Below are 27,826 nucleotides of genomic sequence, written 5' to 3' on the forward strand. Positions count from 1 at the left end.
TGGCTTGACAGCACTTGAGAGACAATGCATCTGACCCAGATGCAGGATTCCAATTAGCCGGCTGTATGCAACAGTTGAGATGAAACGCAAACGGGGTCTTTACAGAGCCCCTGGGCTGCCTGATTACTGCCTGAAAACAAAAAGTCTTTTGCCCATGATAAAGAGTCGACTGACACACGTGAGGCCCCAGCTGTTCGCTGTCTCTCTCCAGGCTGAGGGCTTGGATCGAAAAGCTCCTCAATGCTTGCATGTCTGCCTTTTTAGGTTTGGACCGCATTGCAAAGTGTACAGCGGCTCAGTCACACTAAGATGCTTTAGATGTGTTTCATAAGTTGAATAACTGGTGAAAGATTAACTGTGTCATCAGCCTTCTCCCTGCTTCTCGGCATTTGTAGTAAGCAGTGAACCCCCGCATATATTTTTTTTTGGGGGGGGGGGGGGGGGTGAATTCATCATTGACTAAAATTGCATGTAAAAGTGAGTTGAGGGTAGATTTACTAGACTTTCAGTCTTTTTGACACCCATTGTTGGTATCGTGCCAAATGTGCGCGTTGTCACTTTTTTGCAAAATTCAGGTGTCTGAAATATTATCAAGCTGATTTGATTTATACTGTGGTGTGGGTGCGTGTTAAGGATGACTTTTCCTCCCTGAATCATTGCAGAGCGAACAAATACGCTGCTGGAGGTTTGCATTTGATAGTCTGCACTGCTATGCCAGTTTTTAAAGTTGTCTTGATTTCCTTTTTTTTTTTTGACAATACATTTTCTAGGAGACAGTCTGGATACCTTTGTAAATATCCATACGAAACAAACTGATTACTGTGCATGAAATGTCATGAAAAGCATAAAAGAACAGATTGATGAATATTTTAGATGATTGCCCAATCGTTAATTTCAAACAAGATGCGTGGATGTCAACAATGTCCTTGCACATTTCAAAAGCAGCTTATTTTACACTGGAGAGTAAAAAGGGTCTTAGTGTCCCAGTGTTTTTACAGAGAGGGAGCGAGGATGTGAATCTCTTTGGGGGCGGCCTGTCAGCCAGCTGCACCACAGGCTTAATCCCCAATCCATGTTTCAAATGTGTCACAGGGGTCAAAGATTTCAACACCCGGTGATCATCACCCACATAATGCACACATTGTCATTCTGCCAGGGCTTGGTAAACATTGGCTGAGGGCTTCTGACTCACGAAAGACGGGGACGAGGCCCAGACACTGCCGCTTTAGCCAGGAAGGAGACATATGTCCAATTTGGATTTCATCTCCTTGAAGACGATTAATAGGAAATTACAGTGTTCACCATGGAAAAAAAAAAAAGTCAAATTTTCCAGATGCTTATGTTTTTATTTTTAAATCCCAAACAATTATACATATTGATGAATGTTGTGTATGTGCCCTCCACAACAAGAGAGTGTGTTTCCTCTACACTGCAGCCCCTCCTTTCCCCACTCCCCTCGCACGTCTGACATTAACATTCATGGAGCCAGTGAAGTGTGGCGAGCCGCGCACAGCGAGCCGTTGACGAGATGTGTGGAGGAGGAGAGAAAAGGTGCCGGTGATGGGGAGGAGGAGAAAGGGGGGGGGGGGCTTCTGGCTAGATACGAAGAGGGATGAAGCGTAGAGGCCCTGACTTAGGTGAGTGGGAAAAAAACAGGCACGCTAGTGAAGAATTGTAGGAAAGGTCAGCAAGCAAGGTGGCGCATCTTGGGCCATAGATCACTATTATTACTGTGGGTCATTGTCTGGTGCAGCACTTATAAGGGCAAGGAAACTGTCTGCATGGCAGGTTGAGAAGTAGGCAAGGGGAAGAAGAAATCATTGGAAGGCGTCTCAGCAAAAATCATTCAAGAATTTGAATTTTGACACGTGTACCTTTGTACGATAGTATATACACTCGATACCAAACGTGGCTTACATGAACACCAACATAGAACAATTAGCTAAAAATGGAAAAAATAAATGAAAACGGGCATAAAAAGTGTTTAAAGCAAGCGAATATTTGTCACTGCAGTCAGCTTTTTACTAATCTAGCATTTTTAATACACCACCCAACTAAATCCTTATCAAAATGAAAATAAAACAGCTTTCATTGTCACTTTTATCAACATAATTTAAGCTTACCATTTTCTAGCCTGTTTTTTGTGTGTATTTTGTTTTACTGCAGTAACACATATGAAACATCTTAGCTTGTTGTAATTGCTGGCTGTCCATTTTGAGAATGAAAGCGTGTGTTATAAACAGAGCATGAATAATGCTTAACAAATCAATAATAACATGAATTTCATAAATAATAACAATAATAGTAATGCAATATTTCATCCCCAAACATTTATGAAAACAATTATGTCGATGCATAGAGGCTACAGAGTTGCTGACAAGGAGTTCTCCTCACATAGCTGAATACAAACAGTTCAGACCCGCAGCAGCCCTCTTTGAAAGGTCGGATCTATTAAAATGCATGCATTAGGGCATATCAGCGGAGCGTGTAAAGCCATCTCCCTATGGAAATGTTGGTTTACTCTTCCTCATGGGCTCCGTACAATGGTTGCATGTATGACCAATGTCCTTTGGGCCTGAAGGACAAAGACAACCAGCCGGGGGTGAAATGTCGCAGTGTGCCACTTTTAAAATAGACACGTGATATTTGAACCTTGAAAAGAAGTCGTTTGTTAGATTACTGCTGGTTTTGTTTTGTCAATGTGAATGCTCAAATATTGTATATTTAAGGTGGGACTTGCAGCCAGACAAACAGCAGAAATGGAGACTTGGCAGAATCATGTCTGCTGATCTGCCACTGCTACCCTTCAAGCCACCAACACACACACACACACACACACACACACACACACACACACACACACACACACACACCACAGTCGTAGATTTTTGCAGAGCAGACTATTTGCCGCTCGAACGTTTAATGCTCAATTGCAAATGAGAGAATCATCAAGCATATGCAACGCGCTAATGCTCGGGTTTCTTTGTCTGTCGACTGTATAACTACGCAAATATCTAACTATATATTGCACAGTATAAAAGTCTAGAGCTACCACCATTCCATTTGTAATGAAAACACCAAAGCAAGTGACTTTTCACAGGAACGTACATCATTTATTTTGTATTACATCATCTTTTGCCCAAAGCAATTTTCAGATTTCACCGGTTTCTACTGATACGCTCGTATTGTCGTTAAAAAAACCGCAAACATTATGAGACGCTGTCGTTGTCCATTACAAGCGTGCAGCGTCAATGTCTAAGTCAATAATACTTCACTGCGCTGATGCTAGCGTAGCCGGAAATTTAAATCCATTGTTTTTATAATCTCCCAAAATGTAGCGCCAGTGATATGGTGATTAAAGTCATAACAAGCGTATCTGGCTTGACTTTTGTGAGCAAATGACTTGTCAATAGCTATAACACGCTCTTACATCTTGTCAGCCCTTGGCCTTGCAGATGGGAGCGGTGCACAGAAAGAGAGAAAGTAGGTGGGGAACACTTAGGATTCTGTCTTCTTCAACTTTAATCAAAAGTACACTGACGTGCCGCAGCTCCCTCCCTCTCTGTCATAATAATGGGCCGCTAAAAATTCAGGAGGCAGGCTCCACATCAATCACTCGCCAGATTTGAGTCCAATGCAATAAATATGTAAATGAGGAGAAGCCAATGTCTCGTAGCTTTGAGATCAGCACAAGAAGGGGGGGGGAAAAGGGAGGGCTGGACTAGTGTATTAATTGCCCGTGGCCAGAGGAATCCTATTACTGTGGGCATTGATTATAAAATTGTATGTGTGAGTGATTTTCATGCAGAAAGTGGACTACCGAGCCTGAAGCCAAAAGTAAAGAAAGGGTCAAATTAGCAAATTGAACCAGATTGTTCAAGTGACTAAGAAGAAGCAGCAATGACAGAAAGGCCAAATCTAAATTCGCATAAGATAGCAATTATTACATTTTCCTACCCGCCAAACTAGCAAGAGAAATGTACAATGCAGTGCTAAAGTGTCAACAATTGTAAGTTTGATTCTAAGCGCTCGCCTTAAGCAGTATGGCATTATTATGGCATTTTTTTGGTGCGCAATTGCAAAGAAAAATGTAAACGCTTTGGAATTATTTGCATTGCTACAAAAATTGTGCAGGTGTGGAATTTTTCTCTTCTTTTTGTCTTTTCGAAAAAGCGCGCCATTAGAAACTGGATTTTACTGGCTTGCTTCCGACCAATGGCAGCGACGCCTCTTATTCCTTTAAAATTCAGGGCAGTTCATGCAGGAGATCAACATTCACAAAGTAAGTTTATAAGGAACTGCAAGATCTCCACTTATGGATGTTGTAAAGTTTGCCAGAGCAATCGCACCAGAACGACAATAATGACAACAGAATGGCTTCAACACATAAAAATACATCTTCACAGTCCTTTCCTGAACTCGATCAACTTTTTGTGCGTATATATATATGTGTGTGTGTGTATATACCCACACATATATGTGTATATATGCACATAGGTATGCAAATGCATATAAATATTAGTGTATACATGTATGTGTGGATATGTATTTATGTACGTCTGTGGATATGTATATGTATATATATATGTATGTTTTTGTGTTAGTTTAAGGGTATATTTATGTGTATATGTAGTGTGTGCACGTGTGAGTGTTTGTGTATGCAAGTGTATAAGTGTATATATATTTTTATTTATGTGTGTATGTATGTGTCTATATGTCTGTATTGATATGTGTGTATATGCATATATATGTGTGTACTTACGTGTGGATGTATATATGTGTATGTATGTTTATATGTGTGTGCATGTAAATGTTTGTATCTATCATGTTTATATGTATTTAAGTGTTTCTGTTTCTATTTATGTGTGTTGATATGTATATGTATATAATATTGTCAGAGAAACTTTAAAAAAAATAGTCTGTACACAAAGTTTTAACAAACTCTGTTTTTTTGTGTAAAATTAGCTTGTTCCACAGCAAAGCAAAAGTTGCAAAGCGGAATAAATAACCTTTATTGTACAAATACAAAGATCAAAGTTTATTCCACTGTTACAATACGCACAGTCAGCTTGGTGTAAATTGATTTGCTGGTCTCGTGTTTGACTTGCAAATCTCTCTCTTAATCAAGGCATTTTGCTCAGATAAACAGGGATTAGTTTGATTAACAGCATAGCATAATCGCCAAGCAGGGAACAGAATGATAGATAACTTTCCATTGTGTTTATTTTACAGACAATAAAAACAATTTGAATAACAGATGCATAGATTTGATTTTTTTACCGTGATATTTTTTTAATCATGAAAAAAGCCATTCAAAAGTATAATTCTGCTTTCTCTCGACTGAATCAAACGAGCTGAAAATAAAACTGTGATTCATGTCAGTTGTGATCAAATCATAATGGTCCCGAAAAACGTTTATTGTTTCTCTATTAAAAAAACAGCGCAAGTTACCCACCATGCTGATACAGTTGGACCACAATTTCCTGATTATCAATCCATCACCAAAGTGACGATCCTTTGTCGATTTTCAAGCAAGCCAGATGCTTTTTATTTTCCTACATGTGTTTGATTTCACTATATGTTTCTCCAACTGTGAAATCATACACGCCGCCTTGCTGCTTTAATTGATTACATGCCACAATTCATTTTTCTTGCCATGATTTGACAAAAATGTATATATTTAGGCTTGGTTAGCTGTCTTCTCAAGCCGAAATACCACAAAAGTGTGCGTGGTGGTAGTGTCACAAATTAAAGTCACTGTGTGGTTGTTTATATTTTTGGAGGAATATGGATAGGCTGTAGTCTTGATTTGCCAGCACATAGCAGCCGTTTCACTTTCCCAGGCTTGGCTCGTCCCCATCTCGCATTGCCGCAGTCGTTTCCTCCCCTTTTGACCTCATCTGGATTGTGCGAGCAACACATTGGAGGAGAAAATGAATCTTAAAAATGTCCCCTTGGTGCATGCTTCCCTGCAGTTTATGGTTTACAACCCTCTGGGTTTTCTGTCTCAGCCCCCCTCACCCCCCTCCTGCCCCAGCGGCTTCATGGCCTCAGCGGTTACAGTCAGCAGTCTTTTGTGCGGCCTTCATGTTTAAGATATTGACTTTAGCCGCCAGACAATCAAAGATGCTTTAATGTGGCTGCCGAGTCATATTTGCAGATGTGAACGTGTCTTTACAGCGGTATATATATTAGACTACATATACATAGTTACGTATAGACATCCGAGTTACATCCTGGATGCACTTATTTATGATACCATCTCAAGCAACAAAGATTTCAATCATTTGGTCAGCAGCGATTGAATTATGCGGAATTAATATTTTAACTTCACCTGCTAGGAAATGATCACACTGAGGTTGAATTTGCAGGTCAAAGTACCTAATTCCAATTTAATGCCAGTATTCTTTTTTTTTTTTATAGCAGTTCTCCAAAGGGTGTCTTTTAATTAAATCAAACTTGTATTCTCACGATATCTGACATCAGATATGAATGTTTATGTTGCTGCATTGGCATATTATCTAATGCCTATCTTATTTTCATCCACGTTTAGAAGGGTCCTTATTCCAATCTGAACAGATCTGATTCCATGTCTTTATTTTGGCTATGTAGTTTGCAATGATGAATATCTGAATTGCACCACTCAAAAATGAGATTAGATTAAATATTCCTTTATGGGGGAATTCCAGTATACAGCAGTGACCGTTTAGGAAAATAAAAAATAAATAAAAAGAGGAGATAAAAACAATGGAGCTGCTGCCAGAAGTATAAAGAATTGAGAATTTTGTCACCGAATTCCTACACGATAGCTACAGAATGATAGAGGAGGGAGGAGGGTATTTTTTTAATTGGAGTGTTTTATATGCATCAATGTGCAATGTGCTTATTTGCTGTTTTCTCACCATTGTTTTCTTGTCTTTCTTTGGCACCTGCGATGTGTTTGCAAGCACTCTGCTATAATGAGGTCTGAGTCGCAGGTTGAATTGTGTGTCACATGTTGCCACACTGTGCAGCAGCAGTTTTCATTGATTATGCAGATTGAATATTTCTTCAAACCGGAACTTCAAGGGATATGTATTGTATTTGTATTACAGCAGCTCCATTATAAATATGTACGCATCTGGATTATAAAGAATTCATTTGAGATTTTACATGCAGTATTACAGTTATACAATTACTTGGTAGGAAATCAAGTGTTGAGCAATTTTTTTTTGAACAGGCTGCTCGTGTGGTCCTTGGGGGTTTATCTGGAGTCCGCAGGCGACATGTTGGTGACCCCGTGGTGTAAGGCCATAACTCAAAATCATAATTCAGATCATGAGCTACAAAATGCATTTTTTTTCGTTTGTTTTGGGAAATATAGTTTTCACATCGTGGTTGCGCATAACCTACAAAACCGGAGCAAAATATTTGCCAACATTTTCTCTGTGTTTTCTATTGTTTGCTCTCATTGTAAGATTCGTGCAGGTTGCTCTTGAAAGAAAAATATCAGGATGGCAAATATAAATTGTTTATGAAAGCTTTTGAGGTTCATCTTGCTGACGTTTCCTTTGTCATTGCTTTGCTTTCAATTGTATGTTTATTCTTTCAATATGTACTCTACATTAATTGTGGCAGAATATTAAGGTTTCTAAAAATACTGGCTTCGTGTGTAAATGGCAGAAAAGTCACAGTGAGGTGGTCAATGCCAAACTTGGTCACCAAATAGTTCCGCCCTAATTCAGCACGGTGGATTAAACATGACATGTATGCATATTCACATTCTTTTTGTCAGTTTGTCACTTTGCAAAATAATTACCAACAATGTTGATATCGTCAGGCTTTAGTAAAAGTGAACATTTGTTATATCCAGTCCACATCATTTTATTTGACTTCATATTTGAAGTAACACAATTAAACATACAAAACTATTTGCAAAACATATTTACTGCAAATATGGGTGCAAGAGATTCCAGTTGCTCTTTGAACGGATGAAGCTAATATTTGTGTCCAAAGTCAATTTCTACAAATAACAATCAGAATGTATTTTATCATACTGTGAAAGGTCAGAAACATCAGTTTCAGCCTTATTTGAACAATCATCTCATTACAAACATTAGCTACTGCTGGCATTATGCATACAAGTGTATTTTGTAGACATCAAGAATCAGCCGCAACTTCTCAAGTTGTTGTTTCATCATTTGACAACTGAGTGTTTATGCGTGTGTTTGTGTGTGTGTGTGTGTGTGTGTGTGTGTTTCCAATTACAAACTAGCACAGCGAGCAATCGCAATAACATAGCTACAGAGGTTTGGTTCATCTTTGTGCTCCCGGATCCATTTCCACAATCCATCAGGTTTTATACAGTGGTATTTAAATACTGGGGCTCAAAGTAAACAGTTGACTGCCCTTCACTAATATTCTGTATTTATAATCTTGAACTCATCGTCTTCATAAAGCGCCATCAGTTTCTATACAAATGCGTTCTTTCAGACGTCTCGTGTCCTTTTGAAGGCAAACCTGTTTTGACACAGCCGACAAATGAAATATAAAAAGCAAAGCTTAGACAGTCCTGAGAGAGGTTTTTGGTCAAATGCGACAAACTTGACAATCACAATCTAAAACCTTGTATTCACCATTAGCTGTAGAGAGCTGCTTTTTAATACTGAAAGGTGATTTTTAAACAAATACCCGAATGAGCAGACCGTGAATGGATGAATGGATTTACATGCATAGCCTACCTATACTGTTCTTTGAAAAAATGGTCTCAAAAATGACTGTTTATGCATTTATTGCTCCGTCAAAGAGGTTCAGCACTAAACCAGCACATAGTACTCAAGTCCCATTTAAATATAATCAACTGTAGACACACACAATTGAGATTTTGTAATTTAAAACATGACATAAATAAATAAAAGTTATATAAATAAATACAGTGATAAATAAATACATACATCAAGAAATAAAGTGACAAATGAATAAATAAAGTGATGATTTGCCTTCTGAACACCCAGGGTTACCACACAGTTCCTTCGCTCACCTCGGATGAGGGCTGTGACAGTTGGTTGGTGTATCCGTTGTCGCCGAGGGTGATGGCGGTGAAAGGTGTGCTGGGCCCGCACATCTCACTGGAGATGCTGTGCATGGAGCCCGGCGCGTTGGGTTCCGGGCTGGGTGAGTTAACCGGGTGGTGTGACACCGTGTCAGGGTAACACTGCACCTCTCCTGGACAGTGGTGCCCGGGGTGGCGGTGCTCCATGGCCCCTAAGGGGGTGCCGGCAGGGACCGCTGAGGGCACGAAGCCCAAGTCTACTGGTGTCTGCGCCTGGGATGATGGCGGGCCTTGGTAGTATTCATAATTCCCAGCTGGGCCGTAATATTCACCAGGATAATCTGCACTCATTCAGAAGGAACATATTACATGAGTTGGGCCAAAATAGACATTAAGTTGCCACATTAAGGTGCACAGTCTAATAAGAACCAAAGCAATGAATATTATTATAATGATGCTCTGCTCTAGTTGACAACCTCAGAGTGGTAATAGTAAACATCAAACAAACAGTAGTTGGACACTACATTAGGCACTATATTTAAATGAACCCAATTGCAAATCATTTTCATGCACGCTGAGTGACAATCACAGAGATTCTCTTGAAACAATGCTATTATTTTTAGATCTGCATTACATGGCCATTTTCACCCTCTTGAAAAAGGTCCAAAATGAAATGACATAAATATTTCTAATACATTGTGGTCACCTTATTTAGATTGAGGTCCCTTTATGGTGACCACGTTATATTAGAAACACCTCTCAATAGGAAGTGATCCAGAAACAACATCCACATGAATACAAATATTGTCAGTTGACAATAATATCCCTTACACCGTCAAGCAGAAATTTGTGCTTTTTACATTAGTGGTCATTGAAAAAAATGGAGGAATTTGAAAATAATTTGTATTTATAAATTTACCTCAAGTACAGGGGAAGGAGGGGGAATCAAATACACATACACACACACACACACACACACACACACACACACACATCTAAAAAATGTTACATACGGAAGGGTATGCAACTGGACAAAGTCACATGCTCGCTCACCTCCATAGTAGGAGAAATGGCCAAGCTCAGCGGTGTCCACCCGTTCTCCTAGAGCTCGCATCCTTCTCGGGCTGCGGAAGAACATGTGTCTCCTGGCACTGAGCGCGCTCAGTTGCTTCATGCGCCTCTCTTTGGACCGCCGGTTTTGGAACCACACCTTTTAAAAAACAAGGTGACACAAAATACATCCATAAAATATATCAGTATGTTCAACAAATAAAATGACGCAATGGAAGATTGTTTATGCGTTAATATATATATATATATATATATATATATATATATATATATATATATATATATATATATATATATATATATATATATATATATATATATATATATATATATATATATATGTAAATGTACAGTGAATGTACATATAACACGGAGTTCTGATATCGCATTTTTCTTGTGAATAATCGATTCACAAATGCATTAAAAGCACAATTCCATTGACAATGAGGTGCGTAAAAGTCACAGTTTTGCGCAGAAACACCACGCTTAATTATATTGCGGTTTTCTAGTTTTCTGCGGCATTTTACCTGGATGACTCTCATGTTGAGACCAGTCTCCCGCGACAGCTGCTCTCGAATGTGTCTGGTGGGTTTTGGTGTGGCCGCAAAAGCCGCTTTCAGGGTTTCCAGCTGCTTGGCCTTGATGGTGGTCCGAGGCCCGCGTCTTTTCCCCACTGCGCCCTGCTCATCGTTCTCATTGGGGCAAACGTCTTTGTCCGACAAATGGCCCGCTTCTGAGTCCTTGCAGTCATCCTGCTGCAGGTCTTGGGAGTCCGGTGATAAACTGGGCTCGCTACACGTCGTCACTGCCAATGCACGGAAATGCCCTTAGCGAACTCATTTCTTGAGGGGGACTTTACGCGGTCACGTGGTCATTTGATTTTAGGAGACAAGGCAAGGCAAGCCAATTTTACAGCACAGCAAATCTATCCACGATTCACAGAGATATGAGTGCAATAAATTCAAACAAAACAAATGAAAATTATACCAAATAGCGGTCATGCTGAGGTGCATGAAATTTAGTGAGTAGAAGTACGCTCCATGTTCACGTGATATCAGCAGATTACAAAACATAAAGTCATTGAACAAATAAACTAAAACGATCAAATATGGACTGAGCAAAAGATAAATTCAATTAACAACTATATTACACAAATAAGAAATTATTAAATGTAACTACAATAACATAAATATTTATAATAATATTAATATTAATAATAATAATAATAATAATAATAATAATAATAATAATAATAACCTGAGAGCTGAATGGTGTCTTTGCCGTTATTGTTGTGGTAGTCCTCCTTACATACGAACTTGAATTCGTCCAGGATGTAGAGCTCCTCGCCGGTTGACAACTGCTTGTTGCACATCACACAAGTGAAACAGTTGAGGTGGAACACTTTGCTCTTGGCCCTCCGGACAAGATCACTGGGCAGAATCCCCTGGGAGCAACCTCCACACTTGGTCCCAAATCTCCTGTGGCAAGCCAAGAAGACAGTACAGCTATTCATGTGACATACACCACACTACAGGGCATTGGAAACTATTATTATTATTATTATTATTATTATCATCATAATTATTATAAATTATTATGATTATTATTATGATTATTATTATTATTATCACATAACAAACTAATTGAGGTTTTCAGTCTTCAAAAAAGGACCACAGCAGTTGCGGTGTATTTTATTCAAATTCAAAAGTGAATCAAAAGGAAAATAAACATACAGCAATGTAAACTGTAGAATGTATGAAATTATTCACACTTGGCATGTTTGGTTGTGAGCTTAATTGCTATTTTAATAGCATTTTTTGTTTTTATGTGATTATAATTATTTAGAGATGATTATTTAGATGTTATTATTATTATTATTTAGATATTATTATTATTATGTAGATATGATATTATTATTATTATTTAGATATTATTGCTATCATTATTTAGGTATTTCACCCTTTTCCTGTTCAACACACCTTACGTCTCTTTACCAGACGGATGAATAGATAGATAAATAAATCGATAATTGTTATTCGTAGTGGTTTAATTCGACTTACCTGAAGAAGTCATTCTTGCAGTAGAGTCTGCCTTCTCGTGAAAAACACTTTTCTGTCAAAGTGCACTTGCATTCGCAGCATTGCACACACTGAACGTGCCACGGCCGGTCCAGAACTTTGAGCAAGAACCGATCTACAATTGGTTTTTCGCAGTTGGCGCAATGAATCATCGTGCAGTTAATTCCCAAAAATCAATCAATCTATTTTTACACACAATGCTACTGGGTGGTGTATTCCAGTCTCCTCGTCACCTCGGCGCTCTTATCCAAGGATCCCCCGCGCATCCAAGTCAATGTGAATAATGACAAGGATTATCCAAAGGATTTGAACATGTCAAAACAATCCACATAAGATTAACAGCTCCAAACAACTGGTCATCTGTTGAAAAAAGACTGGTAGAAAACATTTCTGTCATAAATACGAAAACGATGGGCCAATCAAAATGAGCTCAGAAATAGCAGAGTCAATATCAACCCACGCCTGCGTGTCTGTCTGTCTGTCTGTCTATCTGTCTGTCAGGATATCCCGGATTGTGTGAAGAATAGTGAAAAAATTCTGTCAGTGTGTCCAACCTTGCCATTTGAGTCCCATTTTGCCTCTGTTGTAATGTCAGTATAGAAGGACGCACTAATGAGGTCCCTACTTAGCGAATAGCCAATGGTACACCAAGAAATTGGTGACATCACGAAGACGAAAGCCAATCAAAAAAAAAAAACACCAACTGTATTAAAAGATATTAAAGCTAAATGTTAATGCATAATATCATTGAACTCAGTCTGATATTGAATACAAATTCAAAGAAAATAGACATTTTCCTGCAAAAACAAATAGAAAGGCAAAATGTGATATTATTGTACATTTGAAAGTTATTTTACATCTTGAGTGAAACAAATTGCATCCTCAGATCATTTTTGTTCATGGTCGACATTTTTGGCACAATCCTTTATACATTAAATATAGGTCAGACATATGATGACTTTTTTTCAAAAGATTTCGCTGTGAGTATCAGTGCTGACTGACATCATTAGTCCCACCTCTGTGCTTTCCATACACACGAGGTCCTTGCATTAGTCTTCATTTGGTTTCAAAGGACAAGGCTGATTAACAGTCATCATTTTTCACTATATAGGCTACATTTGAGATGTTATCATACTGAGATGGTGCACTGGGGATGGAGACTGCACAATTTGTTTTAGCTCATGTTCCAAGTCTCGTCTCATTCATGATTGGAGATGATCTGAAGTTCTTGAAAGAAACATCACATTGAAAAGGAAAGTCAGCTTTGTAGCTCTCAACTCACAGATGGAAAATGCATTTCAGTCTAATATTCAAGTGACTGACATGTAGATTTTGCAGTGCAAATCGGCACAGCCTCATGAGAAAAAGTTCAATGGCCTCAGTCCGAATCATTGCATGCATATAGTTGTTGGCAAGAGAATTATTTTTTGTATGAAACACAAGCTTTTCCAGGTGACACAAAAAATATATTGCAGTGCAATATTTGACACAAAAGTTCACAAATGGAAAATTAATACTTTAGCTTCTTTTTACATTAATCTAATTTTAATTGTTACTTGGTAGTGTGTAATATTTGTATGGCAGCATCCTTTGGTCAATTTTTACATTTTTGGTTGTTTTGTGTGACTGGCTGCACTACAATTGAACAATAGTCACGCAGTTGGTTTAATTCCAACTCAACTTTTTAAAGGCAGACGATTTATGGAGTTATAAAATGGCACACACAGTATTTGCGATGATTACACAAACAATCCCAAAACCATTGTCACTGTAGTGACAATGACTTAACCAGGAGGTACAAAGCAATTATCATGGTGGCATTTCAAGTGTGAGTGTGTATAAGTGACTCCTTCTGGGTCTGGCTTTCTCCAGTCTAGGCGTTGATGAGCCACCCTGCCCAGTGTGCTGATCCCCCATGCCTCTCGTGCACAAGAGGTCGTTCACAAGCACCGGAATCTGGCATGGTGCACATGTTTTGTTTTAGAAGGGGTGCGGGGGGGGGGGGCATGTCATTAGTGTTTGTTAATTGCTGCTAATTGGCCACAACAATATGATGAGCCCACCCACGGGAACTATATGAATAAACAAAAATAAAAAATAATTACTGAAGGCTAATTAAAAGGAGTTTGCGATTTCATGAGATTCTTTTAAAAAAAATTGCTCGGAAAATCTTTTAAATATGACAAATACATTTGGTAATTAGAGTTTTTTTTTTAGGCTAAATTAAGTTTCTAGAATTGACCCTAATATTTTCAGGCATATTGTGGCTGTATTCAATTACAGAGAGCTTGTTTGTGGGAACTGTTGGTTTGCAATAACAACAGAAAGTTTCCTTATTTTCTGATGTCTGGTCTTTCCTGTCCCATCTTAACACAACAAACTTTAAACATGAATCTATGACAATCCATTAAAGAAACTAATATGCTTTTTTCTCATGAATATTAATATTTTGTTTACTGTATCATGGGCATCCATTTGGCTCTTTCCAATGTTTTTTTTTAATCTACTTCTCTATTAAGCCAACCAGACCCTCCAGCCTCAAACAATCTCGACTGTACTCCATTACTGTAACCCTTACTCAGCACCGTACCAATGTGGACAGACTTCAAGCGGAGTGAGACAGAGGGATGCCTCTCCCATCTGAGGGCCAAGCGAGAGCTGTGCCTGAGGGGCCGTTCTTTGAGAGGGCCCATGAGACAGAGTGCCCTCAGCCTCTTGGTGATGATGGTGATTGATGCAGGCACAATTCAGACACCCCAGACGTTACAGCAAATTAAAAGGCTATTTTGTAAAGTTATAAAGGAGCAGAATGGCAGGGCGGGGCCGAAAGGAAGGGAAGGGGGGGTCCTTTCCCCTGTCCCCTCCTGCCCCGAGCTCTGTCACACCATCATCTTCTGTTTAGCTTCCTCAGCGTCATGAGTCCCTCAGGGGTGCTGTCACAAACCTTTCACAGCAATGGTGCGTACGCCAATGTCGCTTGTACACAGATGGGAGTTTGTGTGCGAGATGAAAGAAAAAAAATAAAATAAATATATATATATATATATATATATATATATATATACGATCTAAGATTGCACTCTTTATTTGTGAGTCGGAGAAAGTCAGCAAGCACACACATTAGCGAGGAGGTTTCTTCAATCAGACAAGAACAAGGCAGTTGATGGAATGAATGGCCTTCAGTGTGAAGTCCTACGCAAACAGGAATGGATGTCTTTACTGTGTTTTTCTGCATCAGGTTTATGCTTTTGGAAAGTGACTTTGTCTCTGCAAATAATGTGCCTAAAGGCAAAGCAGCAGCATGGCCTCCATCAACGGTGTGTTCGGGTCTTATCTACATGATTTACAAATCATTTATCTTCAATTTGAATTTAATTGACCCAGCTGACCTGAGGATGCGCACGTTGTTGGAGGTGCGCCCTGCCTGGGAGCAGCGTGTGTGGGGAGAAGAGATACGAAGCCAGACTGCGTGAGGCGAGGCGGAGCAGCCTGCAGGGTGGACAAGTCACACGGCTCAGGTCAAAGCAGTGTCAAGTGGGGAGAAAGGCCAGCTGAGCTGCCTTGGCGCACACATTGTGCTCATCAATGCAGCTGCCGTCGGTTATCGGGAGCGCCGGCAAAAAGGGGAGGCCCCCTTGGCCTGAGGGGGGTGGGGCTCAGGACCATGCGTCAAAGAGTTGGGGGATTGGACCCTGGAGACATATGGTTCTACTAGCAGGAAAAAAAGGCTTTTCCACAGGATACGACAAGTCTCTCACTAGCACGTCACCTGTCTCGCAAAACAAATGATCAGTTTAAAATATGATTTCCACTAATGCAATCACTGGAATGTTTGTTCTGTGCAACCATTGATATTACAACTATATACTATCTATACATATATGTGAAATGTATATTCACAGACAGTTACTAACATCCAGTAGAAGGTCTTAGACCTCTGACATTAGTATCATCATCTGTTCCCAGTGGTGACGACTAGAGAAGGGGAGCCAACTGAATGAATCGATCCGCTCCGTCGCTGTTGAGAGGTCACGGACGACGTGCGATATGTACACAGGCGAGTCGATGGAAAATATTAGCCAAACAGATTAAGAAAGCACTGGCAGGAGAGAGGTGGACCGACGGTGTCACGCATGGCGGCATGCATTTGTGCATCTGTCATAGGCACGTCCCAGTCTGCTTCTTCTCTGCGTCAGCAGCTGTCAGTCTCTGATCTCTGAGTTGTATGCAAGCAGGGGAGTCCTGGATTCAACATAAGAATACAAGTGGACTGCACAAGTGTCACAGACAGACTGCGTCCCGATGCCGCCGCCCACCCTTGTCCTTTCAGCTGGGCCTTCTCATGCTCACTCTTTTATCAGCGGCAGCTCTTTGGGACCGGGCTTTTCTCAATGCACAAAACAGATGGATGTCTTACAAAGGGCCAGGCTTTTTTGCAAGCTGGTGTTCTACATGGCTGATTACACCTAAATACCAAAACCAAAATTGATACAGTGGCTTGTGGTCATTTTATGCAATGAGCTTTGCAAAGCAGATAGAGGAAATGGAAAATCAAACCATTGACTATTGTTGGCAAATGTCAATAAATTCTCCGAATAAAAGTACATGCTGTGAGATGCAATGTGTATATATGTATGTGTATACATATGTGGATATAGTATGTATGTGTGTGTATGTATATATATATATATATGTTTATATGTGTATATATGTGCATGCATGAGGTGTTGAAGACAAACATTAGTTCTCTGCAGACTGGCGATTATGGCATGGTCAGTGCATCTTCCTCTTGTGTGTGTGTATGCTATGTGTGTATGTATGTATATACGTGTATATATGCATATAAATAAATAAATAAATAAATAAATAATAAAAAAAATATATATATATATATATATATATATATACGACGTACATGTATAGACATGATTTTATATACATACAATAAAAATGATAAAAAAAGCAGCACCTAAAAAACAAGCTGTATTCCTTATCAGCAGCTGTGTCCTTCCCGTCTCTCTTTCCGGCTGCCCGACCATCCCTGTCTGGCCTCCCAGATATGCTAATTGCTATGTAAGAATATCCTGTTAGATAATTAGCATACATTACCCCGCGCTCATCTCCGGATTAAGTCTTCGTGTGCATAATCGCATTTGCGCTTCTTTTCGAGCCCGGTGTTATAGGTGAGATGTGGGTAAATACAATTTATGCTGATCGTACTATGTAGTGTGGCATGCATTAGGAAGGAGCTCATAGAACTCCTTCAGGACATATTCTGTGGACTGAGTTGACTGAATGAAGACAATTATTTTGCCAGTAATAAACTGATTACTGGCCTTGCGATCCAAGTGCGGAAGGGTTCATTGGGAATATCTATGCATTGCTCTTTGCTGTTTACTGGTTACTTTACAACATAAGAATACAAGTGGACTGCACAAGTTGATTTCAATGCACCTGTCTATGGGGCCGTTTTCACGAAGTGCGAAGCAACCAGTATAACAACAGCAATTGCACGGTTGTTGTATTGGTGCTGAGCGATGACACAAGGGGAATTTGAATGTACTCTTAAGTGCTATGGTTTAGTATACACCCACACAACACTTTCATGACTGTGTGATTTGAACTTTTTAAAAGAAAACTACAAATCTTATCTGGCTCATTGTATGAGTTTGAATTGCTGGGGAAAAAAGTGTAGCCAATTGGCATTTGAATCATATCACACAAGAACCGCACATGTATTGATAGCCACCCCTCTACTTTTATATCTCATTTGAATATATTGAGTGAGGCCATCTGTAAGCCATTTATCTACATCCAAAAGCCGTTAGAAGTGCTGCGTCCTCCCCTGCCTGCCCCGGCCCCCCAGCCTCACGGGCACATGCATGTATGTGATCAGACTCATGTGGAAACACCTTTAGGAAAAATAGCAGGCAAGAAAAGAAAAAAAGAATCCACTGTTAAGCTACCGTGTATACATTTGTTCCCAACACTGACAATTTCATTTGGAGCCTTTGTTGCCTGTTTTAATATGCTCCTCCAACCATCTGATGCCGGTGACGCAGCTTCAGCAAAGACCTGCCGAGGCTGTCACACATTACAAGAGAAATGGGCAAATTTAACAGTTCGCCTCGGCACACCTGGGTACCGGACCCAGGCCGTATATTTCCACTGACAGTTCAACATTTCTGCAATGTACTGCAACTTTACTGGCAGTCAATAAAGCCACAGTGAGAGAGGAGCGCTTTTAAAGCTGTCACGTGTTTGAGGGATCTCATACGTGACAGGCCCACGGGGCAGAGCGGGGAGGGCAGACATTTATGTTAATTCTGCAACCTTTATGCTTCATGGATTGTGTACATTAAATTCACACTTCTGTTTTGTGTGAGATATTAAAATGTCTCTCCTAACAGAGCCTGAGGCAGAACAAGGCGTCTTCATTCATTACCTTTTGCACTTATTCTAACTGTTAAGTCTTTTTTTTTTTTTTTTTACTAAATTGAATCCAATCTCATAACTTCTCTGACATTATAGTATTTTAATTTAAATAACTGTAGACTATCAGTAGGTAACAGAGATAGCTTCATGGAGCACTTCGGGTCCAAATTAATGATGTCAATTCCATACTATTGTTTTTCCATTTCCATTTCCTCCATTGTTACATTATTATTCCTGAATAAAAGTGCAAGCAACATTTCATCTTTTGTTCCCGCTTTTTTCAGCTCACCCTTTAAGTAAGTAAACGTAACAACCAAGACACCTCTTTTTTTTTTTTTTACCCTTTTTGAGATTTGACACTTTGGCGTCAGAATAAATTCAAAAACACACGCTCTCAATTACTCGACATTTTTTTTTATATGACGTTTGTGAATCGGATCTGCATCTTCACCCACTGAGCTACGAGAGCGTTGTGTCCGTAGGGAAGTGGGTGGCGAGCGTCGGGGGGAAATGTACAGAGTGAAGTGCTAATGGAGCAGCTGATCTCACCCTGAGCGTCTGCCAGTCCCAACGCTCTGTGACTCTTGACTAAGACATATGCTCATGACAAAACACGTCTGTGGCTGCAGCTTTGGCACCCCTGCTGCTCTTTATTCAAGCCCCCCGCCCGGTCAAATCTCTGCAGGCCTGAGCCTACATCCCCAATATTGTATTTCTGCCCCATTTCGAGGAAAGCAACCGAATGCGTCTGCTGAACTGCTCTGCCGTCACAAAAGACCGTTTCTGGCATGCGAGGCATTACCATGCAAACTGTTTGTTGAAACTGCTTCATCAACACAGATGTTACCAATGCCATGTCAATAAAGCTATTTGCAGGCTGTCACATCGGACTTGTTGGCTCCCATAGGGTGCGAGCACAAATGACAGAGCCGGCGGCAGCAGAAGGAGCGAGAATCATTGATTCTTCACGTGACCTCAGATAATATCACCGGACCGGTGATCAGCTCTCCGCAGTGTCTTGCTGCTCTCGGTCGTTCGGCTCTTCTCTCCAGAGATGCAGAGAGATGTGAAAGTAAAAGTGCACCATGCTCCTCGATCAGGAGTGGTCAGAGATCAGAATCGCCCACCACACACACACACACTTTTATTCCTTTCCCCGAGGGGAGTGAGTTTCTACAATTGCCATGTCAGGTTTGATTCACTCGCTCTTTGACATTCGCCAAGACCATTACTTGGTGCCTTTTCTATTCAAGGATGAAGGAGATGATCAAGCAAAAGCCCGGATTGCTGCTTTCCCTGCTTGTGGTCATCCCTATTGTGGGTGACAGAAAAGATATAGCTCTCTGCTGAACAAAGGTTTCTTGGGAGATCAATTTCTCCCTTTACCCGATGTCACAAAGAATTAATACTATGTGGGCCTTATCCTCTTAGCGGTGGCGAGGTGAGCAATCATTGAATATTGTCATTCCGGCCTCACTCGCTGAAGACTTGTGGCCTGTGGTTAAAGGTTTGTGTTATGTATTGATCATCTTCATCCACTCTGTCAGTAGACAAGAGGAAAATTAGCGCTTAAAGGCTGCTCAACTTTAAAGCAGAATGAGGAAGGCACACATGCTTGTGTTGTATAACTGTTTTGTTGTATTGTCTTTTTTACTTGTTTTTTGTCTCCACCTGTTCACGTTAACCAGCTATTTTTTGTGTCAGCCAATCAGCTCCAGCCACTGGTGTCTTATCCAGTTGTGCCTGGTTGTCTAAGCAATTTGGTTGTATTTACCGTAATTTTTGGACTATAAGTCGCTCTGAGTATAAGTCGCACCAGCCATAAAATGCACAATAAAGTGAAAAAAAACATGTGTAAGTCGCATCGGAGTATAAGTCGCACTTTTGGGGCAGATTTATTTGTCAAAATCCAACACCAAAAACAGACATGAACCAGCAACAACAGGCTAAACGATATGGTATGCTAACGTGACATATACACAAATGAGGAGCTGAGAACGGACCTGACTCAACATTCAAAGTTATTCAAGTAAGTATTACATAAATAACACGTTTATCAAACCATCTGTGTCACTCCAATTCATTAAATCCATCGATCGTGCTTTATGTAAACAATGCCGCGTATGCGCCGCATATGCTGACGTCGGACCCGTTGTAAGTTGCATTTCTAAATATTCCACAGACCCATATAACGATATATAAAGTATATTTCAAATAACTATCATATTAAAACAATATTATCAAACCATCTGTGTCACTCCAAATCATTAAATCCATCGATCAAATTCCTCGTTCTTTATGTCAACAACGGCGTGCGTGCGCTGCAGAGATCTAGTATATAACTATATTGTAGCGTTAACAAAGTACCAGGAAAGACGTGGGTTTGGTAAACGGCTCTTTATTTAACAAAACAAGAGTTCAACGAGCCAACAACTACTGAACTTCCAGCCACGGAGGTGGAAGAGAGCTCCATAGAAAAGGACCGGGCGTGCGTAAAAGCCATGTCCGAGCCCCATCCACCCTCCCCGGACAGCCACCCCGCCGAGCGCCGGCCCCCAACTTCCATCCACGGAGGTGAAAGAGAGCTCCCGTCGAGGGGGACCGGGTGTGCGTAAAAGCCATAATAGTTTTTCAAACCTTCTGTGTCACTCCAAATCATTAAATTCTTCAAACTCTTCGTCCTCCGTGTCACTTACAAACAAAGCCGCTAATGATGCCGGTAGTACGTGGGGCCCTTCGTCATCTTCGTCATCCCGTAATTGAATCCTTTGACCTTTATGTAAACAACCGCCGCGCGGCACGGGTGACGTCACTTGCAGTTCAAATGACAATAATCCCTTGCTACATTGCGGTTCATCTATTGCGGTTTCACTACATCGCAAATTTTGAAAATTTGTGAAAAAAATCACACATAAGTCGCTCCTGAGTATAAGTCGCCTCCTCACCCAAACTATGACAAAAACCGCGACTTATAGTCCGAAAATTACGGTAGTTCCCGGGACACTTTCAGTCTATATTGGGTCTTTGTTGTTGCAAGTCCTCGATGTGCTCATGTTTCATGTCATGTTGAGTATTTTGTTTACCTGTGTTCTTTGTTGCTCTGAAATGACCATTATCAATAGCTTGGTTTATAAATAGCTTGAAATATTTGTCTGATTGCCCTGTTATTTTCCCTTCATAATTTCACACATCTATTTCTGCAAGATCAAAACTGAACGGTTTGTTGCTCCCTTCATTTGAAATATTTTGGTTAATCTACTAATATACAGTGTGAACAGAGCGATCGCCTTCCTCATGTAAATGTCGTCTTTCTCTCAAGGCATTCGGTAATGATGGTATTAACTGCCGGCAAGTCTCAGTCAAATCTGCTTGTGTTAAAGCAAATACATTGTGATGGAAGATATGACTCACACTGGGCTTTGCATTAGACAGGTTTTACGCTCCATTACTTTCACTATGCTCATGACCAGCTACTCTGAGATATGTAAATAATAGACTGGAGTAATAAGTGTGCAAGCACAGCAGTAGGGAGGGGTGGGAATCTGCCTCCAAACTGTCAATTCCAAACAATATTATGTGTTTATATTTCAGATAAAGGTGAAGGTGTTTCCTTCGCATGTCGTCAAGGAGTGAACAGCACTATCGGTTGCTTGTGTGAATGGCTCGTCACGTAGCCACCAGGTTCTACAACGGTCTTCTGTTTGTCACTTTGGTAGTGGTAGTGGTAGTGCAGTGTGTCGCAACCATCATTGAGCCAATTACGGCACACATTTTACAGCAAAAACCATCTCAGGGCGCACACAGGTAAAAGTACATTTGATGGCTTCCAAAGTTCACAATTGTTTGATGTATTTGTTGATTTTTTGGTTATTCCATTGAATAGCATAAACCACATTGAAATTTGGACTTGGTTATGATTTATGATGGGGTATGCAAAGATTTTAGAAAGAAAGCAGCAAATATAAAGCACCAGTGAGCTGAGAGACATACTCCTGACAATCAAAAGGGCAAAGTGGGAATATCTGTCAGGACTTGTGATGAATGGAAATGCACCTTTGTCTCCATCCAGCAAGCAGCACAGCAGTATTCTCCACCGTCATGGATGACATTTCTCTCATCAGTCATGTTCTATACATCGGTGGTAAATTACTCCATCGGACTTGGCTTGCACCTGTCTGTCAGACAAATGGAACAGCTGATGTCTCCCAGACAGGTGAGTGACGAGCACGACTATTGGGAGGGGAAAAAAAACATCTTAAAGGGAGAAGCAAGAGGATGAAAAAAGATGGCTTGGGGCAATGGGCCAGAGACCATTTCAACTTGAATTCCCTGTGTTGGACTCCAGTATCAGTCAATCTCAAATGTGAGAAATTAAATATCCTGTTTGTACTTGAAAATGCAGGCACATGCTCGAATCAGAATCAGTGTGAATCATTGACAAAGGGAGCTGACTGGAGGCGCACTGGGTGACGGAGAGCAGGGAAGTCCGTCGAGAAGCTAGAACAGATGGTGAGATTTGGGTTTCTTGCAGGGAGTGCATAATGTGCCACGAGGTGGCAATGTCTAAATTAATATGATTTGTTCACCTTTGATATATAAGCGGATTATAGCTAATGTTCAAACATGGAATTGTGAATAGCCTTGGATGAGAAGTGACACTGAGTGGAATAGTATTAGCGGCCCCTGAAGGACTCATTGTTAACTTCTTGCCTAATCCTTATTAGGACTCTCAGGTCTAAGGGAACTGTCCGTGGCCACGGGGACATGTGCCCCCATTGTGCTGCTGATGGTTAATCACGCCGTCATGGCAGGAGGAGGGGAAAGCCAATGAAAGGGAATGAAGGATCAAGAAAGTATATAAAGGCCCCCTACCCTTAATGGGTGTTACTGAGTCTCGCCGAGTGCTGATCCGCCTTCGTGGCTTTGAGGAACGAATGCAGAACCTTCCACTCAGCATGTGCAAATGAGACACAGACAATAGATTAAACATAGGTACAGATGGAATCAATGCGTAGTTGACTTGAAATGAATTTTGACAAATTATACCAGCAAGATTTTTTTTTAAAGCTATCAATGAATTAAATTTCAAGTCTTGCCTATTCATTTGCACACGTGTGGCACCCGAATGTTGTGACGAGTGAATGTTAAATCATAAAACTAGACTCTTGTGTCTACGTTTATATGGACGCATCTGATCAGACTAAAAATGCTTCACATATCCACCAGGAATATCATGATCGCATCCAGCCCATTCCGATCGAGATGATATTCCTAATGAGAGGGGTGGTTTATGTCAATTGGCAATCCCATCAGCGCACATGAAATAACATGACAGTAAATAATGATCCATATCGTCCTGTATTTGATATATTCTCTCTCACCTATTCTTAGGAATGCAATGACCTACCTTGTTTTCCTCTGGGTGTGTTCCTTCCGATAACCTATGTCTCCCCTCTCACTTACACATGTCACGCCAAAGTTCAGCACTCCAGTCCTCTAGGAAGGTGCTAAGGCACAATGTACTACCACTATCATGTAGATGACACCATTTGAAGTAGCTTTGCAAGATCAGGGGTTTGGCAGAGACCACCCTTCGGGAGTATCTCTTCATTGTGCCGTCACAAAGGGCAGCCGTGGCATTCCAATTGACAGACCAAAGGTCAATGTTGATACAAAGAGAGGTGCATGTATTAAAAGCAAATCAGGTTGTGGAAAAGTATTATTTGAAAAACTCTGTAAGAAGGAAACCCCCTGCAAGTTTATTATACCCCCCCCCCCCGATATATAGGGGATCTCCTACATTATCATCAAGCCGAAAACTAAAGCATGCAACATTGCGTATATAAAATGGCAGTAAAAACAATTTCGTCTTAAAAACAAAATACTTGATTGTTGGCTAAATGGATTCTATAAGCCATTATCTATGCTGCGCCAATAACAGAGAGCGTAACAGCAGCAACACCATCCAATTGTGAATTCCAGCGCCTGCAGAGCCAGCAATCAAAATGCTATTAAATTATGAAGTGACACACACTGAGCTTGTCGCGAAACTCACGCTTGTTTGTTTTGCCTTCATTAGATGCCGAGAGCTGGCAATTGTCAACACCAACAAAGCCGAGCTTCGACGTGTCCACCCCCACCCCTCCATCACTCCCGTTGCCTAACGGCTCGTAAAGCGTGGACGAAGTAGAAAACCCCAAAAGGTGTTCCTACAAAGAAGAAAAATTGTAAGAAAGAAAAAGACAGATATGAATTAGTTCATATATTCTGTCTTTTGAGCTGCAAAGAACAATTGGCTTCTGTATTATGACAATATCAAAATTGACAATAATTCAAGAAATGTTCAAAATCCGCATACACTTGCAACCTGTAGACTGACTGCTACAAGCCAACCACGTAGTATATGAAACTTTCCACCTGAGGCGACCTCAAAAATGACCTTTTTACAACCAATCTATTTCCTGTTGTTGGCTTTTGTTCACATGTCCGTTTTGGGCCTTTGTTTGGAGTGACGCAGCACTCTGCCCCTCAGCTTTTGTTTATCCTCACAAAATTGGACCTGTTAAGGAACAGAGTCTCGCACCAATCTAACCAACAATTCATCCTCACCCTTTGGTTTACTGCAAAAGAAAAAGCCTATATTGTTCCCATTAAATGTGTTGTACTGTTCCTCTAAATAAATAGCATGATTGCGGTAGTTAGATGGGTAAACGCTCTGTAAGCTGCCATTAGAGGCGAGCAGACAGAGCACAGAAAGCAGACGGCAAGCCAACATGCTGTAGCCACCTCCAATTTTCCATAATAGCGGGACCATTTGCTAACAACACCCAGGTCTGGCCAAGTATTATTTAAACAGTTTGTGGACTTTGATGGGAAGATGTTTTGTCGGTAAACGGTGCCGTGCGATTTAAAATAAATGTTTAACCTTACCAGCTGATCGAGCTATTCCAGAAATGGAGTTTTAGTGAGGCAAATAATGCTCAATGTTAGAAAATTTGATGGACAGAGTGCATCCCAATCAATGTCTCCTCAATGACCAGTGAGAGCTTTTCATTTCATTTGGGTTATATTACAAGTGTTAAAAACAAGATGAGACCTCCACTTGATGAGAAAAGCAAAGAAAATGTGGCCTGTGTCATCTGCTCAATGTTAGGAGCTGGAGCTTGACTTCTGACTCATTGCATTCATTTATTTAGCTCCCATTGTCTTAAGTCTCTAAATCAGGGGTGTCAAACTTCATTTTGTTTTGCGGGCCGCATCATCGTCATAGTTTGCCTTAAAGAGTCATTAAAATTGTCAACCCAAATAAATGTATGAACGTCTTATATTGTATAATTAGTATAGGCTACACAATAAACTGATGGAGAACTAGTTTTCAAAACAGAGACTAATGAAAACTGAAAATAAATGAAATATTGAAATCAAATCAAATTAAATATTTCAAAATAAAAATGATTTAAAAACAATGAATGATAATAGTTGTATCATTAGTATAGGCTACACAATAAACTGATGAATAACTAGTTTTCAAAACAGAGACTAATGAAAACTGTTCAAATATTTCAAAATGAAATATTGAAATCAAATCAAATATTTAAAAATAAAAATGATTTAAAAACAATGAATGATAATAAAAACCGTTAACAATATCCCTATATTTCAAAAGTGAAAACAATTTGAAATTTTGGAATTGACACATGAATTGAATGCACAATTTGTCTTTGCGGGCTACCTGGCGGGCCGTATCTGGCCCCAGGGCCTTGACTTTGACACCTGTGCTCTGAATAATGGGTAGGGAACTCCAGTTCTTCAAAAGCAGTATCCTGTTTTCATAACATACCTGATTCCATTTCAGCTCATCAGCAATCTCTGCGCGTTGGAGGAGGGTGAAGTCAAAAACAACCGAACCGGTACGTGGCTCTCGGGGAACTGGAGTTCACTACGCCTGCCCGCTCCAAATATATGATTGAGATTAATGGGGATAACCTGGGAATAGGGTAAAAATATACTTGTGTTTGTGTGCGTGTGGACCTCGAGATAAAAGATGTTATTAAATTTGAACCAAGGGTTAATGTCCTTTAAAGTGATACAGACACGTACGCACAGTTGAAGATCACAATCCTCAAAACTGATTTAAGATGAACCTCATTAAGTCAGTCGTCATTTTGCTTAAGATCTTTACATACTATATTTCTGTCTGTATAATGAATTTTGTTTGACTTACACGAGTACCCATTGTGACCATAAGCTCTATCCATCCAGCAACAATAACATGAAACAATGATTGAAAATTAACAAACACAACAGTGGCCATGACAGTCAAAATGTATGGACGGTATGTTTGTAGCAGTGATTACTAGTATTGCACTAATATTACAGATAAGTGGAGCAGCATTGCATGAAATCAAAATATCATCAAACATTACATTCACCCATTAAGGGCACTAAAGCTACGTAGGACATCAATAGCCAAAATGAATTCACATCATGACACATTTGTTCAACAAGACTGATATATTCTTAGCCATTAAATAAGTACTTACAAATATTATTTGGCACAAGGGATGGTAAAACTGCAAAAGTACGTTCTTTGATGATGCCATCACATCTAGATATTTCTTATAAATACGTGTTGGTTAAATTACGTTCATATCATTTGTGTTGCAGCTACAACTGAAAGGGACTAATGACAAAGTCATTTGGAAATACATTTCCACAAAAGTGATCAATCAAGTCCCGTGATTAACATATTAAGAATGTGTTAATATTTTATGTTTAATTAAAATGAAATATTTAGCACCTTTTAGGTGCCAGGTGCTGATAATCATTCTTATTTGTCATTATGATCCTTTGGCTAACACAATTTAAAACAATGAAGTGTCTTTGCGTTTGCCCAAATATTCCAAATAGAAGATGTTCAAAATATTCCAAATTAATTTAACAAGTTGTCTAATGTCATGAAAATATGCTGCTGCTGCTGCTGCTGTGGTGACATTGAGTGAAGAAAAAAGAAAAAGCATTTTCCGTGTTTTCTCGTGATTCAATTCCACATCCTGAATTTATGCGCCGGCAGCAAACAACTTTGCTTTTGAATGTGATGAGCCCAAACATATGTAAGTGCTTGTTCATGATAATCATTGTTTTCTTTCAATTTCCTGCTGGCTGTGATTCTCTCCGGTGGTCACAAATAAAAAATAAATCAGAAAAAAGG

General features: G+C 40.0%; 1 protein-coding gene and 1 long non-coding RNA gene across 2 annotated transcripts; one reads left to right on the plus strand and one right to left on the minus strand.

The window, feature by feature from the left end:
* Positions 1–8,859: 8,859 nt before the first annotated feature.
* lhx1b (LIM homeobox 1b) lies at positions 8,860–12,427 on the minus strand. Its single transcript, XM_085936051.1, has 5 exons — positions 12,163–12,427; positions 11,360–11,580; positions 10,630–10,907; positions 10,085–10,241; positions 8,860–9,372 (listed from the first exon to the last, which is right to left on the minus strand). The coding sequence occupies exons 1-5, from the start codon at positions 12,330–12,332 to the stop codon at positions 8,996–8,998; spliced, it is 1,203 nt and encodes a 400-aa protein (XP_085792177.1). The 5' UTR covers positions 12,333–12,427; the 3' UTR covers positions 8,860–8,995.
* A 7,629-nt stretch (positions 12,428–20,056) lies between these two features.
* On the plus strand, positions 20,057–27,791 carry LOC147043616 (uncharacterized). The gene is made up of 5 exons (XR_015068717.1): positions 20,057–20,122; positions 22,207–22,419; positions 22,685–22,828; positions 23,018–23,124; positions 24,695–27,791. It is a non-coding gene; the product is annotated as an uncharacterized LOC147043616 (long non-coding RNA).
* The last annotated feature ends 35 nt before the right edge of the window (positions 27,792–27,826 follow it).

Source organism: Syngnathus leptorhynchus, chromosome 17, assembly GCF_054491065.1.
Source record: "Syngnathus leptorhynchus isolate UIUO chromosome 17, UIUO_Slep, whole genome shotgun sequence".
Lineage (NCBI taxonomy): Eukaryota > Metazoa > Chordata > Actinopteri > Syngnathiformes > Syngnathidae > Syngnathus > Syngnathus leptorhynchus.

Coding starts and splice junctions, on each gene's coding strand:
- lhx1b (XM_085936051.1), bottom strand. CDS start 12,332: ATGATTCATTGCGCCAACTGCGAAAAACCAATTGTAGATCGGTTCTTG. Junction 10,908..11,359: donor AGACACCATTCAGCTCTCAG/GTTATTATTATT, acceptor GTGCATTGGCAG/TGACGACGTGTAGCGAGCCC. Junction 10,242..10,629: donor TCAACATGAGAGTCATCCAG/GTAAAATGCCGC, acceptor GTTTTTTAAAAG/GTGTGGTTCCAAAACCGGCG.